This window comes from Protomyctophum parallelum (assembly GCF_964188405.1).
Source record: "Protomyctophum parallelum genome assembly, chromosome: 11".
Classification (NCBI taxonomy): Eukaryota; Metazoa; Chordata; class Actinopteri; order Myctophiformes; family Myctophidae; genus Protomyctophum; species Protomyctophum parallelum.
In genome coordinates this window covers 43,122,775-43,139,863 of record NC_139707.1, presented here as the reverse complement: position 1 = coordinate 43,139,863, position 17,089 = coordinate 43,122,775, and the positions used below count along the sequence as shown (strand labels likewise).

The 17,089-nt window shown below is 44.7% G+C and overlaps 1 protein-coding gene across 1 annotated transcript in view; it reads left to right on the top strand.

Moving 5' to 3' along the window:
* The first annotated feature begins 13,291 nt into the window (after positions 1 to 13,291).
* Positions 13,292 to 17,089, top strand: part of arhgef7a (Rho guanine nucleotide exchange factor (GEF) 7a) — a 53,598-nt gene continuing 49,800 nt past the window's right edge. Inside the window, exons 1-2 of the mRNA XM_083777312.1 lie at positions 13,292 to 13,724; positions 15,654 to 15,737. Of these exons, the coding sequence (XP_083633438.1) occupies positions 13,560 to 13,724; positions 15,654 to 15,737 (249 nt within the window). The 5' untranslated portion in view covers positions 13,292 to 13,559. The remainder of the gene's footprint in view (positions 13,725 to 15,653; positions 15,738 to 17,089) is intronic.

Genomic DNA, 17,089 nt, shown 5'->3' with positions numbered 1-17,089 from the left:
TGTGTGTGTGTGTGTGTGAGAGAGCGTGCGTGCGTGCGTGCGCGTGCCAGTGATAGCTCTGATGCTCTCCCTCCCCAAGGGAGGAGCAGACTGTGATGATCACAGATAATCGTCAGGGCTATTATAATGTGATGCCGCTCCTCCCAGTATGGTATGTTTTATCAGTCCTATCTGCACTGTTTAGTTCTCAAGAGGAGGAAACCATGAAGCCTCATGTAGAGATGCTCTGCATCCATATTGCATTGTCTCTGCGCCTGCTTTGATTATAATCTGCGCTGATTAGATTGCCACCAGCGTCAGTTTGAGAAAAGTAGGTCCCCTAGCTGCAGGGAAACTGGTGTAATTCATGCTGTTTCAGCATGACGTAGAATTGCTACCCCTGTACCTAACTACGCATGCACGCATGCACACACGCACGCTATTGGGGAGAGAGAGAGCGAGAGAGAGAGAGAGAGGGAGGGAGAGAGAGAGAGAGAAAAAAGGCGAGTTTACAGTCGAGGAGGAGGCAAGCTCTAAGCAAAGGTCACTTTTTCTCCAAGCTGACGTCTCAGCTCATGAGTACCTATGTGTTTGTGTGTGTGTGTGTGTGTGTGTGTGTGTGTGCAGCGCTAGTGCGTGTCCATGCGTCAATGCACACCCATGTGCCTGGGTGATTGACGGGTGCAGATCAGGATGCGCGATAGCGCAACGAGAGACAGAACTCCAGTCATGCTGCCGAGTTAAAATAAACCTTAATTGAAGTCTGCTGGGAGTAGACATTTTGTTCACTCATGAGTCATGACTCACAGTGTGTAACACATTTCAGCCTGCTGCTGGTGGTGAGCCTGCACAGATCCATTTCTCTTTCTTCTATCTCTGTCACTCTCTCTTTTTCAAGCCTCCACCACCACCACCCCCCGGGGGGTAAGTGCTTCCTCTCTTTGCTTGTCCTTTCACGTCATTATCTCTCCTCCTCCCCCCCAGTCACCAAGGACACACACGGCTATGCCTCTCTCCTTCCCTCTCCAACAACAACAACGTCTCCCAGGTGGAACAACGTGTGTTGCTATCTCCCCGCTCCCTCTCCTCCTGCTTCCTCTCTACAGTAAAATGCCCAGTGTTCATTTAAATCCAAGAGTGTACAGCTGGATCCTAGTAGTGTATCCGTCCTTTCGCTCCTCATCTCGTGTACATCTCTGTTCTTATTTCTGCTCTCTCGCTCTCTCTCTCTCTCTTGTCTGCTGACTATAGCTAGGACGCAGCAGTGACCACCAGCGGGGTTATGTTGGTGCTCTGACATCACATCAAAGGAAAGCAGGCTTGACCAATGATCTCTCACACACACACACACACACACACACACACACACACACACACACACACACACAGTAAAATCATCAGTGTTTATTTTTCATTTTAGCCCAGAGAGTGTGTAATAAAAACTAGGACACCAGGTAAACAAACCTAGTATTCAGTGAAAACACTAACAGCATGCCATCGATGAATTTAACTCATCTAAATACTGCTAGTAAATAAAACTAACCACCGTATTAGTATTAAGAAGAAGAATCATAACGTAAGACTACGAGCGTTCTCTCACCCCAAAGATGTCTTTGGCACAGATGTTATGTTGACTTCCCGTGACCTGCTGTGAGAACAGAGGGACAGAGTTGAGGTGGTAAATAAAGACTGTTTCATAAACAAGACAACCACAGGCAGCCACTGCCAGTGGCGTAATAAAGCAGATACCAAGCAGGCATGCCTATGGGGGGAAAGGAACAACCAGTGCGCAGTTGTGGATTGTGAGAAAACCAGCCACACTTAAATATTTGAAGAACAATATGCATGTTGTGGGCATCCGATTTGGCAGAAAATTACATTATTACACAGTGACACATACACACACACACACACACACACACACACACACACACACGCACGCACGCACACGCACACACAGTAATTTGATGGTTGAGCGGAGGTTGTTGCACGTTGGTGACTCATATCTGAAACAATAACAGCTGCAGATGATCAGAAGAATGTTCATTTTTTTTACATACACTGTAAAGGTTGTTATGCTCTCAGAGTTACACTCTGTAAAAAATAACGTTCTGTTTCCATCCACTTTATACTTTCATCATTTTCCCTCTTGGTCTTTACTTTTTGGAATAATTGTGTTAATCTCACTCTGAAAGTGTAAAATTGACACTTCGGATTTTGCTGTGTTCCTCGGGCATCTGTCCAAGTTGAGTACAATCGCCATAGTGTCAGACCATTTCGCCTCACCCCACACACCTATCTCTGTGTGAGTGTGTGTGTGTGTGTTATGTTTGTGTGTGTGTTTGCATGTCTATGTGTGTGTGATTGTGCTGTAATTCACTGTCATTTAAGTTGCATCAAGTCCACAAGACCATATTCCACCGATGGTAGGGACTTTCACCCTATAGTTTTAGACCGCGATGGAGTGGCGCCGTCCCAAGCGAACTCGAGCCCCCACTGAGCGAGCTAAAGCGAGCGAGTTGCCGTGCTGAACGTTGCAATGTTCGCTTGAGACAACTCAGCCTCGCTCGAGTTGCGAGTCGACCCGATAGGCAGAGGATAGTAAACCCTCGTAACCCTGACAATGAACACAGTGGAGCTGATGGCCCGTCTCACGCAATCACAAGCCATGCTGCTCCTTCCAGCGCCTCCCTTCGCGGGGCAGAGAACGGGGTCAGGTCCCAGACAGCCTTAATAGTATCTGGCCAATAGGCACTGACTGGGCAGTCATTAGGCCAACAGCTCGCACATGTGGACCCGTGCAGGAGCCCAGACTGTCGAGCTAGGACTCACGAGGGTGGGCGAAGGGGTGAGCAGAGACTAGTGGTAGGACAGGAAAAGGGCAGGGAACAGACCCAGGATGTCACAGTATATACTATTTAGGATTTTAGGGGTTATAAAACTTGATTTTTGTGAATTTACAGAATGCCTCAATTTCACTTCTTAAATAGTGACCAGGCCTGGAATTTCATGATTTTAAAGGACAGGGTCAATTGGGCCTTTGTTATCGTCAATTCTTTGAGGGCCCAAACCCCAAAGGTCAATTGACTGGGCAGCATGGCCATCAAACAATACAAAGATTTTAACATTCTGTTCTTTTTATTTTGTAGTAATCCAGTACCAACAAGGCTTGGCTGTTGTAGCTTATTCTACCAATAACCTTTTGACTTAATGGTTAAAGAAAATATATAATTTTTTGTTGGTTTGTAGGATTGTCCAGAGAGTCTCCATGCCGGCGAATGCACACACTGGGATAGAGAGTGAATGAATGATGGTTATGTAGTTACTGTAGTAGGCTACATGTTTTTAGACTATATCACAGTATAAATTGTGCCATCCATGCACCTAATGAGAACATAGGCTACTGTGGTTAGTGTGTGTGCAATATCACTGCTTGTGTGTGTGTGTGTGTGTGTGTGTGTGTGTGTGTGTGTGTGTGTGTGTGTGTGTGTGTGTGTGTGTGTGTGTGTGTGTGTGTGTGTGTGTGTGTCTGTACATGACTTCATGACTCACTGTGGCCACAGTCTGAGTCTGATCCTGAAAATGGTGTGTGTGTGTGTGTGTGGGGGGGGGGGGGGCGGGGGCTTGCATGCGCGTGTGTTTGTGACTTTGTGTGTGTGTATGGTGTGAAAACCAGTCTGATTATTATGGCCATGAGGCAGTTATGAGACCATAGGCATGCAATGAAAACACACAAACACCCAATGTTCCTCCACCCTGTGGCAGGCAGTGCACGGGCAATGGCACATTTCTGTCTGGCTCCACCAGTCAGTTAAACACTTACAGGCCCATTAGTATCATGTAAGCAGCATTAACTTGTGCAATGTGTTTCACACCTACATGCCCACTGGCATCAGAGGCTAGATATACTGGCACTGGTGCAATCCCCCTGGTGTATGTTAACACCCCCTGAGACCACAAACCTATCATAACACCTGTAACAAGCACCGTTCAAGCCAACAATAAAGGTAACTCACCTGTTACATTTGTAAGAAATTGAGAATTAATCGTTTCTGACTGGAGTTATGTTACTTTTCTATATTCGAGATTTAATTATATTTATAGAGAAGGTCGGATAAGTTAAAACAAATGTTCATTCGTGGGTTGAGTCAAACAACTAAAAACAATTAGGTCAAACACTATTTTTGTTCCAGCTGGATTTCATTAAGAGAGTATAATTGCTAGCCGACTGTACCACATATTGGGGAAACAATATGGATTAACTCATCAAAACACTTGACCTACAGATAGTCTGTGTCGTGTAATTATTGAGGATGAAATTTCATTTCTTAATTCACTCCTTTTCGAGCACGAAATCGCTCACCTGAGTAGATCCACATCGAGGCAGAAAATATGCGATGGAAAGTTTCCCTTTAGCGCACAGGACCGTAGGCATGTTTCTTTGATGGTCAGCTAGCTGTCTCCTCTGGTGTCCATGCCAGTTATGTGCACTCGATCTAAACGGGGAAGCGGTCCGTTCTCCGTTGTAAGAGCTGGAGCGGAGCGAGGAGCTACTACAGTGGCTGTGTGTGGTGTGGTGTGTGTGTCACTGGTGGCGGAGTCACCGTGGAGCTGGTGGTGTCATACAGGGAGAGGAGAGGACGCCGTGCGTGGGCGGGAGGAACGTCAGTGCGAGTATTATTCCTATCCATGCATGACACAGGCAGGCACACACACACACACACACACACACACACACACACACACACACACACACACACACACACACACACACACACCCATTGGTGGTGACTGGTGTGAGTGGGAGCACGCCACGGATCACGACTCCAGTGGATCGGTAAATGGTGCTCACCGTCACCGCACGTAGGCTACACAGTACACTGCACTGCACGACGCACGTGTGTGTCAGTGTGTGTGTGTGTGTGTGTGTGTGTGTGTGTGTCACTGTGTGTGTGTGTGTGTGTGTGTGTGCTCAGATTCTGAGAGAACGATCTTCTGAGCCTCAGAAGATTGTTCTCTGAAAAATAACCGATCTAGCTTAAAGTAGATCATATTTTCGTCGTACCATCGCCATGGCCACCGTGTTATGATTGTTTGCTATGTGTGGGCTACATAGCAAATTCTACGTAGACACGCACGCTGCTCTCACGCGAGGTTAGCCTGGAGTGGACTAGTACTAGTAGTAGGCTATAGTATATAGAGCAACAGTTAAGAACAAATTATGTCGACTCTCTCATCTGATCCTCTCCTCTACCGTGAGAGTGCACGCATCTCTCCAGTGCATCCATCATCCACTAATGCACTCTGTTTTGGCCTGTGAAGTGGCTCTGTGTTGTATGGAGTTTGCCTTGTCATAATGAAATATGACCGGTCTCCTTGGCCCAGATGGCTCAGGCAGCAAGCTGAGAGAATGGGTGGGAGGGAGGCGGGACCGGTTTAAATAGTGATAGATTAACAGAAGCTGGCAGTGGCACCCAATTGATTTAGCACGCCGCTGAATACGGTGGGTGACTGACATCAAACCCATTCACCTACTAAACTATTCCCAGTCATGTTATGAGCATCATTTCAAATTTTCACCTGAACGAATTTTTCTTTTCTCAGTCATGACTCAAGAGCATACAGGTGTGTATGTGTGCGTGCCGTGTGTGTGTGTGTGTGTGTGTGTGTGTGTGTGTGTGTGTGTGTGTGTGTGTGTGTGTGTGTGTGCGTGTGTGTGTGTGAGGGGGGCGCGTTATAGCTGTGGTTTTGATTTTTGTCTTGGTTTTGGTTCAACTCCCAAGAGACAGGATACGTACTTTGCCTATATGACACCTGTCCTCAACTCAATTTAGGGACAGCCCCAGAGGGTAGTGCATGTGACAGTGGGATACAAGACATCTGGGCACCATATTTTTCGGATGACTGCGCAGCTGGACGAGTAGGCACCTGGCCAGATATGGGCCTGTATATTTGCTTACCGTGTGTGTGTGTGTGTGTGTGTGTGTGTGTGTGTGTGTGTGTGTGTGTGTGTGTGTGTGTGTGTGTGTGTGTGTGTGCGTGCGTGTGCGTGTGTGTGCGTGTGTGTGTGTGTGTGTGAGACTTGCAGGACATCAAAGATAAAGACACCTGCAGGAGCTGCCAGACAGCAAACTGGTGCTGTGGGAAACCAACACATGGGCCCCGGTCACGAGGACGTCCCATACTAACATATTATGTGGATGTACTCGACAAGAAAGATGCAGGAGCACAAAGCACCAACGAGGTGCTTTGCGCCCGGATGCGCTTTCGGGCCCGGATGTTTGAAGAACCCGGGATGACTGGAAGCGACGATGGAAGGCTCGTCTGAGGACGACCTAAGAGAGAGAATCGGGCTGTTGCGCAACAGAAGGGAAAGAAGATGGCACAGTGCAAGTACATCAGTGTGTATGACAGTACAGTATGTCCCTATACACGTACAGTCAATTTAGAAGCAGAAACAAGTAGAATCAAGATGTGAATATAGAGATGTCCTGAAGCGACAGAAGGATGAAATGGAGGATCATTCCAATCAGATGGAGCTTTGTAGCAGAATGACCTTCGTCCAACCGCTTTAAACATTTTTGGTAGATCAAAGTAAGGATATTGCAGGTGTCTAAGTGGATATGATGATTGAACCAAATACTGTTTCGAATAAGAAACGACGCGAGTTAACTAACATAAATGCATTTAAGAATGAAGAGAAACCAATGCAATTTTCAACAAGACATCATACTACATATTTTCCTCCCACACAAGGAAGAAAACAAAGACAGGCAAGACACTACTTCTCTAAATAATAATAAATCCTATAAGAAAGCCGGTCGTAAAATAGACAAATCAATAAAGACCTGTTTACATATCATTGTTTATCGGTGGGGAGAGGAGGAGGAGGAGGAAGATGGAGATTGTTTTTTTATGAGAGATGTCATGCTGAAACTCAAACATTTACGTTCTTTGTTCACCGACTAGATATGGAGAGGAAGACGCCATTACCTGTTCCTACTTGAGAGTACAGTATATACACCACACACACATACATAGACACACGCACGCACGCACACACACACACACACACACACACACACACACACACACACACACACACGCATACACACACAGTCACACACACACATATACATGCTCACACATGCTGACAGGGTCATCGTTAACAGGCTGTATGGTGTTTTAGTGTATGACGTGTTAATAGCTCATATTTATGTCCAAGACTGGCTGCTCCTTTCTACTGGACAGATTTCCACGCAGCAGGTGTCCCAGATGTTACAGCGACTCTCTTCCTCTAACATAAAGATGTTCATGTATTTACAGTGACAGTGGCCTTTGTTGTTAGAGTGTCCGCCCTGAAACTGGGAGGTCGGGGTTCGATCCCCGGCCGGGTCATACCAAAGACTGTAAAGAATGCGACCCAATGCTTGGCACTCGGCATCAAAGGGTTGGATTGGGGGGTCAAATCAACTAATCAAATGATTCCCGAGCGCGGCGCGGCTGCAGCTCACCGCTCCTTGGCTGCTCACTGCTCCAAGAGATGGAGGGATGGGTCAAATGCGGAGAACAAATTTCACCGCGGTAACGTGTGTGACAAATCGTACGACTTTGATTTAGATTCATGTATAAATTGTTGTGTGAATGTGTGGTGGTCGGGTGAAAAATGGGGAATTGATATACATTTAAAAAGATAAAACAGGCCCAGGCCGTAGCGTAACGGTCTGGGCACCGGACTGGTGATCCAGTCGCGGTGTGCCGCGGGGTTCGACTCCCGGACCCGACACGGCCTTTACCGCATGTCATCCCCCCATCTCTCTCCTGTTTCCTGTCAGCCTATTTTCTATCCCTTAAAAAATCAATAAAGGGCCCAGGCCGTAGCGTAACGGTCTGGGCACCGGACTGGTAATCCAGTCGCAGTGTGCCGCGGGTTCGACTCCCGGACCCGACACGGCCTTTACTGCATGTCATCCCCCCATCTCTCTCCCGTTTCCTGTCAGCCTACTGTCTGTCCCTTCAAAAATCAATAAAAGGCGTAAGCCGCAAAAAAAAAAAAAAGAAAAATCAATAAAGGCGTAAGCCGCAAAAAAATATCTAAAAAAAAAAAAAAAAAAAGATAAAACAGTTGGGGTGCCCGGCTGCCCGCTGACCTAGCGGCCCAGGCACATGCCACATATAGGCTGTGGCCTGCATGACAGAGCGTTGCGTGTTCGAGTCCCGTTCATGATGACCTTTGCTGCATGTCTACCCCCGTCTCTCTCTCTCCCTCTTTATCTAAAGGCAGGAAAGCAACAGGAGGTAGAGCAGGTGGTCCAATGATCCCTGGGTCGGCGGTTCGAATCCCGGCTCCTCCTGTCCACATGTCGAAGTGTCCTTGGGCAAGAAGACGCTGAACCCTACATTGCCTCCAATGAGTCGGTCGGTGCTAGCTCGCCACCATTGGTGTGTGAATGTGGGAAGTGAGGACGCTGGCGTCGACTGTTCGCCGCTTCACCTCCCAATGAATGAACCACTGTAAAGCACTCTGAGCACTTGGAAAAGCGCTATAAAAATGCAATTATATATATTATATAAATATATATATATATATAAAACCCTTTAAAAAAGTGAATGTTAGTGAATGTGGTTAAAAAACACCTTTAAAGGACAACGTTAATTAGTTAATTTACTTAATTAGTTAACTTCAAAGGAGTTATTAACTAATCAAATGTCCAAGGTGTAGTATAAGCTCAGAGAGCACCTTCGGTAGTCCTAAAGGTGATCTAGTGCAGTAGTTGCTGCTCTATTTCTTCTCTTTGATTTCCTATATACATGCTCTCAAAAAGTCATTGCATATATACTACAGTAACTACGGTATGAAAACAACAATATTTTCACTTTGCAGGAACACAGGATTGATGGAGATGAGATGCCTGGGGCCAGTCTCCACAGCGCCACTGTAGCATGCTTGGTAACAGACCCATGGTGACAGGACCACAGGGGCACTATAGGTGTCCCTCGACAATGCCTGTTTAGACACGGGTGGCCTCTGGGATCAGTTTTCCTGACAACACACACTAAGGTGCATTCATCATCCGTCCTTGGATATTGCACTCGTAACCATGGCGATCTATTGGGAATTCCAGATTCCTCCAGGTAGAGAGATTTTCCTTCCTCAGAGGAAACCATAGGCTCCACTCAGGACTGTTGGCTACCATATTCACTTGTATAACTTAAGTGTTCTTTAATACTAGCATGACTGAAGTAAAATGAGACACAAGTAGCATGTGCTTAAATTCATATTTAGAAAATGTCAAATGTCAAACATTTCTGAGATGATAGAATGGTGATGGATGATGATGGTCATGAAAGGGGAACATTCTGAAAGCTTCATGGGCAAAAACTTCAAAATCTCAAAAAACGGTCAAAACGACCTCTCAGGCATGCTAGTGAACATGTTCAAGGTGCATAAATCTGAAGATAGAAGTTACTGGTCAGCAAGTGTTAATTAAATGAACACGTTGGAATTTACCGTGGGGCCTGCAGTATTAGTATATGGATCCCTTCCCTTATCTATTTAAGCAGAATTAGGCCTCCTTACTCTTGTAACCACACAGGTTTCGGTTAATTCTGGTAAGTGGATTGGATAGGATTAAGCACTTAGCATGCAGCAACCATTAGGCTACTCAATCTAAGTGATAGAGGTAAGGTTATTAGTGTGATAAAGCAACAAAAAAAAGGGCTGGCTCCTCTTATTTATTATCATATAGATCTAGTAGCTCAGCTCATAGAGCCATATATCCCAGCCAGAGCACTGCAGTCGCTCTTGACTGTGCTGTGCCCAAAACTATAGTTATAAGACCAGGCAGTCACCAGAGACCGGGCCTAGACTCTGGAACACCTAACCCCAGTATGTTCCCTCAGCACTACGCTCATTCTGTAGCTCCGAGATGAGGTCACACCCTGGGCCCCTCCCACCGCTGTTCAGAAACGGCGCTTGTTTCCACAAGGATAGCTTCTTACCCTTTTCTGCACAATGAATCCAAAAAGTGAAGGGCCAGGGACGTTTTACACTAATTCAAACTTAGCCCCGGCCGTTTGTAATGGTATGTCTTAATCTATTTTCTTTGTCAGTGTTGTTTCTTAATTCTAACCTATGTGCTTTATAATAAAGTTTGAGTTGAGATGCTTTCAGATTTCGCAGTACCCTTAAGGAGTCCTAATTGGCAAATATATAATATTGGAAAATGGTCACAGGAAAAATGGAGAGACTGAATGAAGGACTAGTTGCACTGGAAAGTGTATTTGGATGGCTGGTGCAAGGAGAAGTCACTACGCTAAATATCATAACTGAAGTTGTGGACATTGAAGTGATGCACAAATCAGCGAGGAACAGGCACTGTCAGATCAGTTACGCAACTTTTGGGAAATCGAATCCCTTGGAATCCACATGAAAGAAATGCATTCTGAGAAGGAAGACATGCAGTGTATCCCAAGCCGTGCATATCCACGGATATCCCAAGCCGTGCATATCCACGTGCCTATTCCCACTATAGGCTGAGGAAGAAATGCCACTTGACAGTTTTCAAATCAGCCTCATGGTGGCGCTACAACAGGCCAAGTTGCGTCTCACACACACACACACACACACACACACACACACACATTTGAATTATTTTATTTGGATCTGTACAAGAGGCGTAATACAATAGACCCAAACACTGATCAGAATTAGGTTATACATTATATGGTCCAACCAGATATAGCTGCTGCACATGCTTAACACACAGAGGGAAAAGAAGAATAAATAAATATATGTATATATATATATATATATATATATATATAGCACATTGTTGACATACTATTAATTGACACTACTAGACAGGATGTTTGTTTTGGGTTTTTTAAGCCACCTAGGGATAAATGAAACAACGCCTTCTCCAGACAGACAGACTGCCCATAATAGCTGAGACAGAACAGTATTTAGCCAGCTTTTTTGCATTTGTTTTTAGCAATCTACCCAATTGCAGACCCCTGAGCACAAGTTTATGGACATGGCCCAGAGTTCCAAATACAAGGACAATAAGTTGACAGTTATATCCCAAGGCCATAATATGTTCCACCAGAAGCTGATATTGTATATGTTTGGATGTAAAACAAGTGTCCATATACAAATCAAATGGGCAGCCTATTACTATCAAATATAGTGACAGTTTTTCTAATTTCATTGATGAACACAATATCTGGGGTATTTGGAATATTTTGTAGTGAATTGACATGCGTGTCATTGTGATCAAACCAGTCTATTTTTACAGTGCTGTGTTTATACATTCTTGTTGTCCTGTCCTGTACTCCTCTGATCTTGTCTGAGACCAGGTCCACCAGACGGTCATGTCTGGCAATGTACAGTCCACACACACACACACACACACACACACACACACACACACACACACACACACAAACCCACACAAACATGTTTAAATTACTCCTAAACATTTTGCCAAACATCACACACTGTCCTATCCTCCTGGTGGAGACCTGTGCCCAGAAGGGCACTTTTTCTAGTTAATTTCTGCATCTCTTAGGGCCCATTTAACCATATAATGCATTTGGATGGCAAAAAAGGCAAGTTCAGTGTCTTGAATGAGATGTACTGTGAGTTTGCATATCTGCTATTTTCCAGCATAGGACCGTTGCACAGTGAAGTATAAATAAAGCTTTAGGATTTATAAGTCGTTTTTAGAATCCTCCTCCTCAGGAGCATATCCACGGATATCCCAAGCCGTGCATGCCTATTCCCACTATAGGCTGAGGAAGAAAAGCCACTTGACAGTTTTCAAATCAGCCTCAGAAAACATCAGGTAAGTGATGACACCCATTGCAGAAATCTGTACGGCGTAGCACCTGGTAATTATAAAAGCCTAACTTAATTTGCTCACTTCTTCATCGCAGCTCACTTCCAATATATTGACTATATTCTGGGCTAGTGTGCTTCCACTAACGGAAGTGCTTCCACTAACTTTTTAAAAGCAAGAGTGGGACACCTACAAACAACGGTGATCCTGAAAGCGACAAAACATTAACAACATCCACCCAGCAGGTGTGGGGAAATCGTTTTCAAAGTAAAGTGCCACGCTTGAAATTATAGTGTTCATATAGAGTACCACTCCCACCTAGTGGACAATTACAGAAGTGAAGCTGTAATAAGCAGCTACACTGCAACACAGCCAGGTCCTTGTGTTGATGCTAGTTAACTTATTTGTCAACTAATATCCTAGCTATGTTACAGATCCTATGTCCCTAGAGTTTCCCTCTTAAATATAAGATAGATTTTGGAGGTATGACTGCTGTATGCAGTAAAGTAAACATTTGACAATTAGTTAATTAGACATGCATTTTGTGTGTGTGTGTGTGTGTGTGTGTGTGTGTGTGTGTGTGTGTGTGTGTGTGTGTGTGTGTGTGTGTGTGTGTGTGTGTGTGTGTGTGTGTGTGTGTGTGTGTGTGTGTGTGTGTGTGTGTGTGTTTATCCCTAGGTGGCTTAAAAAAAAAAAAAAATCATCCTGTCTAGTAGTGTCAAGTAATAGTATGTAAACAATGTGCTATATATTTTTTTTTTTCTCTTATTTTCCCTCTGTGTGTTAAGCATGCAGCAGCTATATCTGGTTGGACCATATAATGTAACCTAATTCTGATCAGTGTTTGGGTCTATTGTATTACGCCTCTTGTGCAGATCCAAATAAAATAATTCAAATGTGTGTGTGTGTGTGTGTGTGTGTGTGTGTGTGTGTGTGTGTGTGTGTGTGTGTGTGTGTGTGTGTGTGTGTGTGTGTGTGTGTGTGTGTGTGTGTGTGTGTGTGTGTGTGTGTGTGTGTGTGTGTGTGTGTGTGAGAGAAAATGCGAGTAAGATGGAGGTTTCTAAAAATAAATGGTTGGTATTCTGTTCCGGGCTGGCTTGCAGCTTGTTCCTCCTGTAAAACAAAATACACAAATTAGCTGCATATGTGATGGACTGAAATAGCAGAGCTGGCTGTGTTCAGTCCTCAACGACAGATGAGATAACCTGCAGTTGTGATAAAGCGGAGGATATGCAAAGTGCAAACCCCTTATGAATAGGAAGCCTATTCCTGTCAAAATGTTGAAGTGGCCCAACAACTGGTTGGACTAGCTTGGTCCCTGTTGTGTGATGTCATCCACTGGATGAGTGGCTGGCGGCTGTGATGCGCATGTATGCAGTCCGTTGCCTCAACGCATCACGGTGAACTGCGTTTGACAGCTTGCCAGGCTGGAGGAGAAAAAGAACACACCACAAGAGAGAGAGAGAGGAAACCAGAGCCGCCGAATTTCCACAAGCCAGGCGTCATCCGCATCCACCCGAGGGAGAAGGAAGGAGGGCTTTTTCTCCGTAGTCTCTCTCCCCCCCCCCCTCTCTCTCTCCCTCTCTCACCGAGATCTCAGGCAAAACCTTCTTCTGGATTAATTATGTTTTTATTTTAACGCCCCAAATGACAGTGTAACCGCGGGGGGGCAGTTATCTATTTAAATACACAAAACAACAACCGCCACTTCGTTGGATAGGAGCTGTTGTGTGACTGGCCATGAATTCGGCGGAACAGACGGTTACATGGTTGATCACGCTCGGGGTATTGGAATCGCCAAAGAAGACCATCTCGGATCCCGAGGCATTTCTGCAGAGCTCCCTCAAAGATGGGGTGGTCTTGTGTAGATTGCTGGAGCGGCTTAGCCCGGGTTCCACGGAGAAAGTAAGGGGCATAATTGTGCCGCTGTCCTCTCCCCCGTATAACCATCCGCCTCATCGGCGCGTCTGTGTCGCCGAGAGCCGTCCGTGACACGACGTGGTTTGTTATCGCGCTTCTCTTTGCCCAGTGGTCCATGAAGAGTTCCTTTTGTAGGTCACGAGAGCGCGGGTTATTGTCTCTAAAAACAGCACCCAAATGGTTGCACAATAATGTTAGTGTGGATAAAGGCCGATTTCTTTTTTCCTTCCAGTGTATATAGATTCCCTTGCAAAATTATAGGCAATGGGCAGCCAGCATCATAGCAGAGGGGGAAATTTTAAGGATGGCAGGATGGGCCCATTTTTTAATCTCTATAACAGTAAGAGGCCTAGTTTACATTTAATTCATTTTTTTTTTATTATTACTGTAGGACGGTTTATACAAGACGGGTATATGCGTTTGACTCCAGCTGTTACGCAGCTAGCATTACATACTGTGTAACAACCTATACAGTTGTGCTTGCATGTTTATGTATTTTTATACACAAAACATTAACATGATCTGTCTGATGGATCGGGTGAGCAGACAAGACAAGGATGTCTGGCTATCATTCTGTACACAGACCATAAGAGTGGGCCGCCATTGACTGCAAAGGCGCACAGACATCATAGATAGACCCTTTCCCCATTTAAAGAAACAGCGCAGTATTTATTGTGTGGCAACGTATAGGCATTAGGCACGCACGGTTAGTTAAGTTCAGACACTTCCAAAAAGGAGGCAATGTTTCTAAACAGAGAAGAGTCCAAATAGTGCAATAGGGTTGACACTGACAGTCATGTTTCACTAGGGCTAGATTATATTCCAAAATCTCCGATACTGATTTGTACATTGACATTATCCGTTTCTATCCTGAATCGTCCAGAGAAAATATTTGGCCTGTGCACACTTTTGATTCATGACCTATGTCTATGTGTATGACTATCTATGCCACTATCCCAAAGTGGGGTCCGGGGACCCCCAGGGGTCCTCCATCATGCAGAACTGTGAGGTACAGAAAATCACCAATCGTGATTGTGCAGACTTTTAAATGATAGTGGATTTTAGATTTGAGTTTTACACCATTTGGATTTTTAGATAGGCTAGTTTTGAAGTTTTATATTTGTGATAATGTTTTTAATGGCACCTCTGTCTTTTAAAACCCTGTGATCTTGCTGAAAGTTGAATAAACATAAACAGTTGAGGGAGTTCCAGGGGGTACCCAGCTAAATAATAGTTTGTAACCAAATGGACCCTTATTGGTCTGTAACTGTACAAATGGAACCCTATATACGGGTCCATTTCAGAGTTACATTTTTTTTTTTTTTTTTTTTTTTACAATATAAACTGGGGGTCCCAGAGATATAAATTACATCACATGGGGGTTTGTACTAATATGTATGTCAAATGGGGGTCCTTGAAATTAAACGGTTTGGGAATCACTGCTAGAGCCGTCAAAATCTTCTCTTATGGGGGTTCCTGGCATATCTTTAAAAAAATGGGGGTCCGCGGGCTGATTAGTGTCAATTTGGGGGTCCTTGACATGAAACGGTTTGGGAACCTCAGCCCTAGACCCTAATAGGATTCACGACTACTCCATAGTTAAATTGGCTACCTTAAACATCAGCGGGAATCCCTATGTCAACGTCATTTCCCCTGATCCAATACAGTCCCCATGTCCACTTCCCTACCAAGGGATCTGTCTGAGTCTGTGTTCAGTCTCACTGTGTGTTCAGCCTCCTCCCAGGCAGCTACAGTGTGGCAGCAACAAGCCCGTGCAGAGAGAATGTGCACTTTTTAATCCCCAACAGAAAGTCACATTTTGAAGATCAAAGAGACATATCTCCGTAGAAGTGCTGCTGCTTGTTTGTAGTCTCATATCGAGTCTCTAACCACCAGCGTTCTGGGTTTTTACAGATCTACCAAGAACCGAAAAACGACGGCGAGTGCTTGAGCAACATAAAGGAGTTTCTCAAGGGCTGCACATCGTTTCGCATCGAGGTAAGTGTTCCTCCTCCAGGACTCCAATTCAAGTTATTATTACGCTTGTTTTATTTTTATCAAGCACAAGCGGATTTTACAGATATACAGTGACAGTTCTTGGGTATCGTGGAGTGAAACTAGAGATACAAACAAACAATAAACAATGGGGACACGGAGTGGATGGTTGACAGTGGGAGGAGTGTGAACTGAACAGCGAGCCCGAGAACAATCACCCATCGCCCGGCTGGGAAGGAGCCCCGTTTGTCCCGTGGGCTGGAAACGGTCTTACTGCTTATGTATCAACAAAAAGCGCCACCACCACCACCATTCTTCGATTTATATGATGATTGCTTAGGGTGTTGTTCACCCTCATACACATCGTCTTTAATGTGAATGAGAAGACAAAGCACCCAAAGGCACTGCATGCATTTAGTACTAGTATGGTTGTACACCCTGTAATTAATGCAAAGCTTTGTCCTCGGGCTTGTGCGTGGCAATTATTGTCACCTCAGTCTCAGACCTCATCGTTACACCGGCTGTTGGTATTGACGTTTCTTTTGTTTACACCAAATCATTGGGTCTTGGTTTAGCCGCAACCAACTTATTAGGTCTTGCAGGCGCAGCAACTAGCAGCCATAAAACCACAGCCAAGATGCATAAGCCATATGTTCCTTGATATTGTATTTTAAACATTATTATGGTTTTTTGAGTCCAGTATATTTTATTTGGGTAATCTATGCTGAAGACGCAGGTCGTATTATTATTTAATTTGGTGGTTTGAGCTCTGTTTAGTGGATCAAGTACTTAAACTTCAACCTTTACTTTTTACTGCTTTCATTGTATAGTTGAGAGGAAGGACGGTATAAACACTATCTCTATCAAATTGAGGACAGTGCACAGTTACTGTGTCTGTGTTTGTCAGTACATAGAGGGGTCGTTGAACTCACAGTCCGACAATACAGGCTCAGTGTTGTTAGTCAGCATCGACTCAAGCTGAGCAACTCAGGCTGCAGCCATTGCAGGGTACGTGGAGAGAGAGGATGCACTGTCATATATCGGTATCATGTATAATAGTGTCCACTTTATTAATTACCCTGTATTCTGTTAGTAGGCTAAAGGGCTCTGCAAGAAACTCGGATGCTATCTGGAATCTAGAGTTGTAATACCAACCCTTGATAGCCCATTCAGCCAAACAGAAAGGTCGTATCTGATTGTATTAAACAACGTTAAACTCACCAGTCGCCAAGGTTGTAGCTGTACCGAAAGCTTGGATTATCCTTTGTTTCAAGACATGTTATGAACTACTTTCTGTTAATAACTTCTGTGCAGGTGATTCTTTTTCTAAATGATCTGTCAAAGTTTGGAAACAT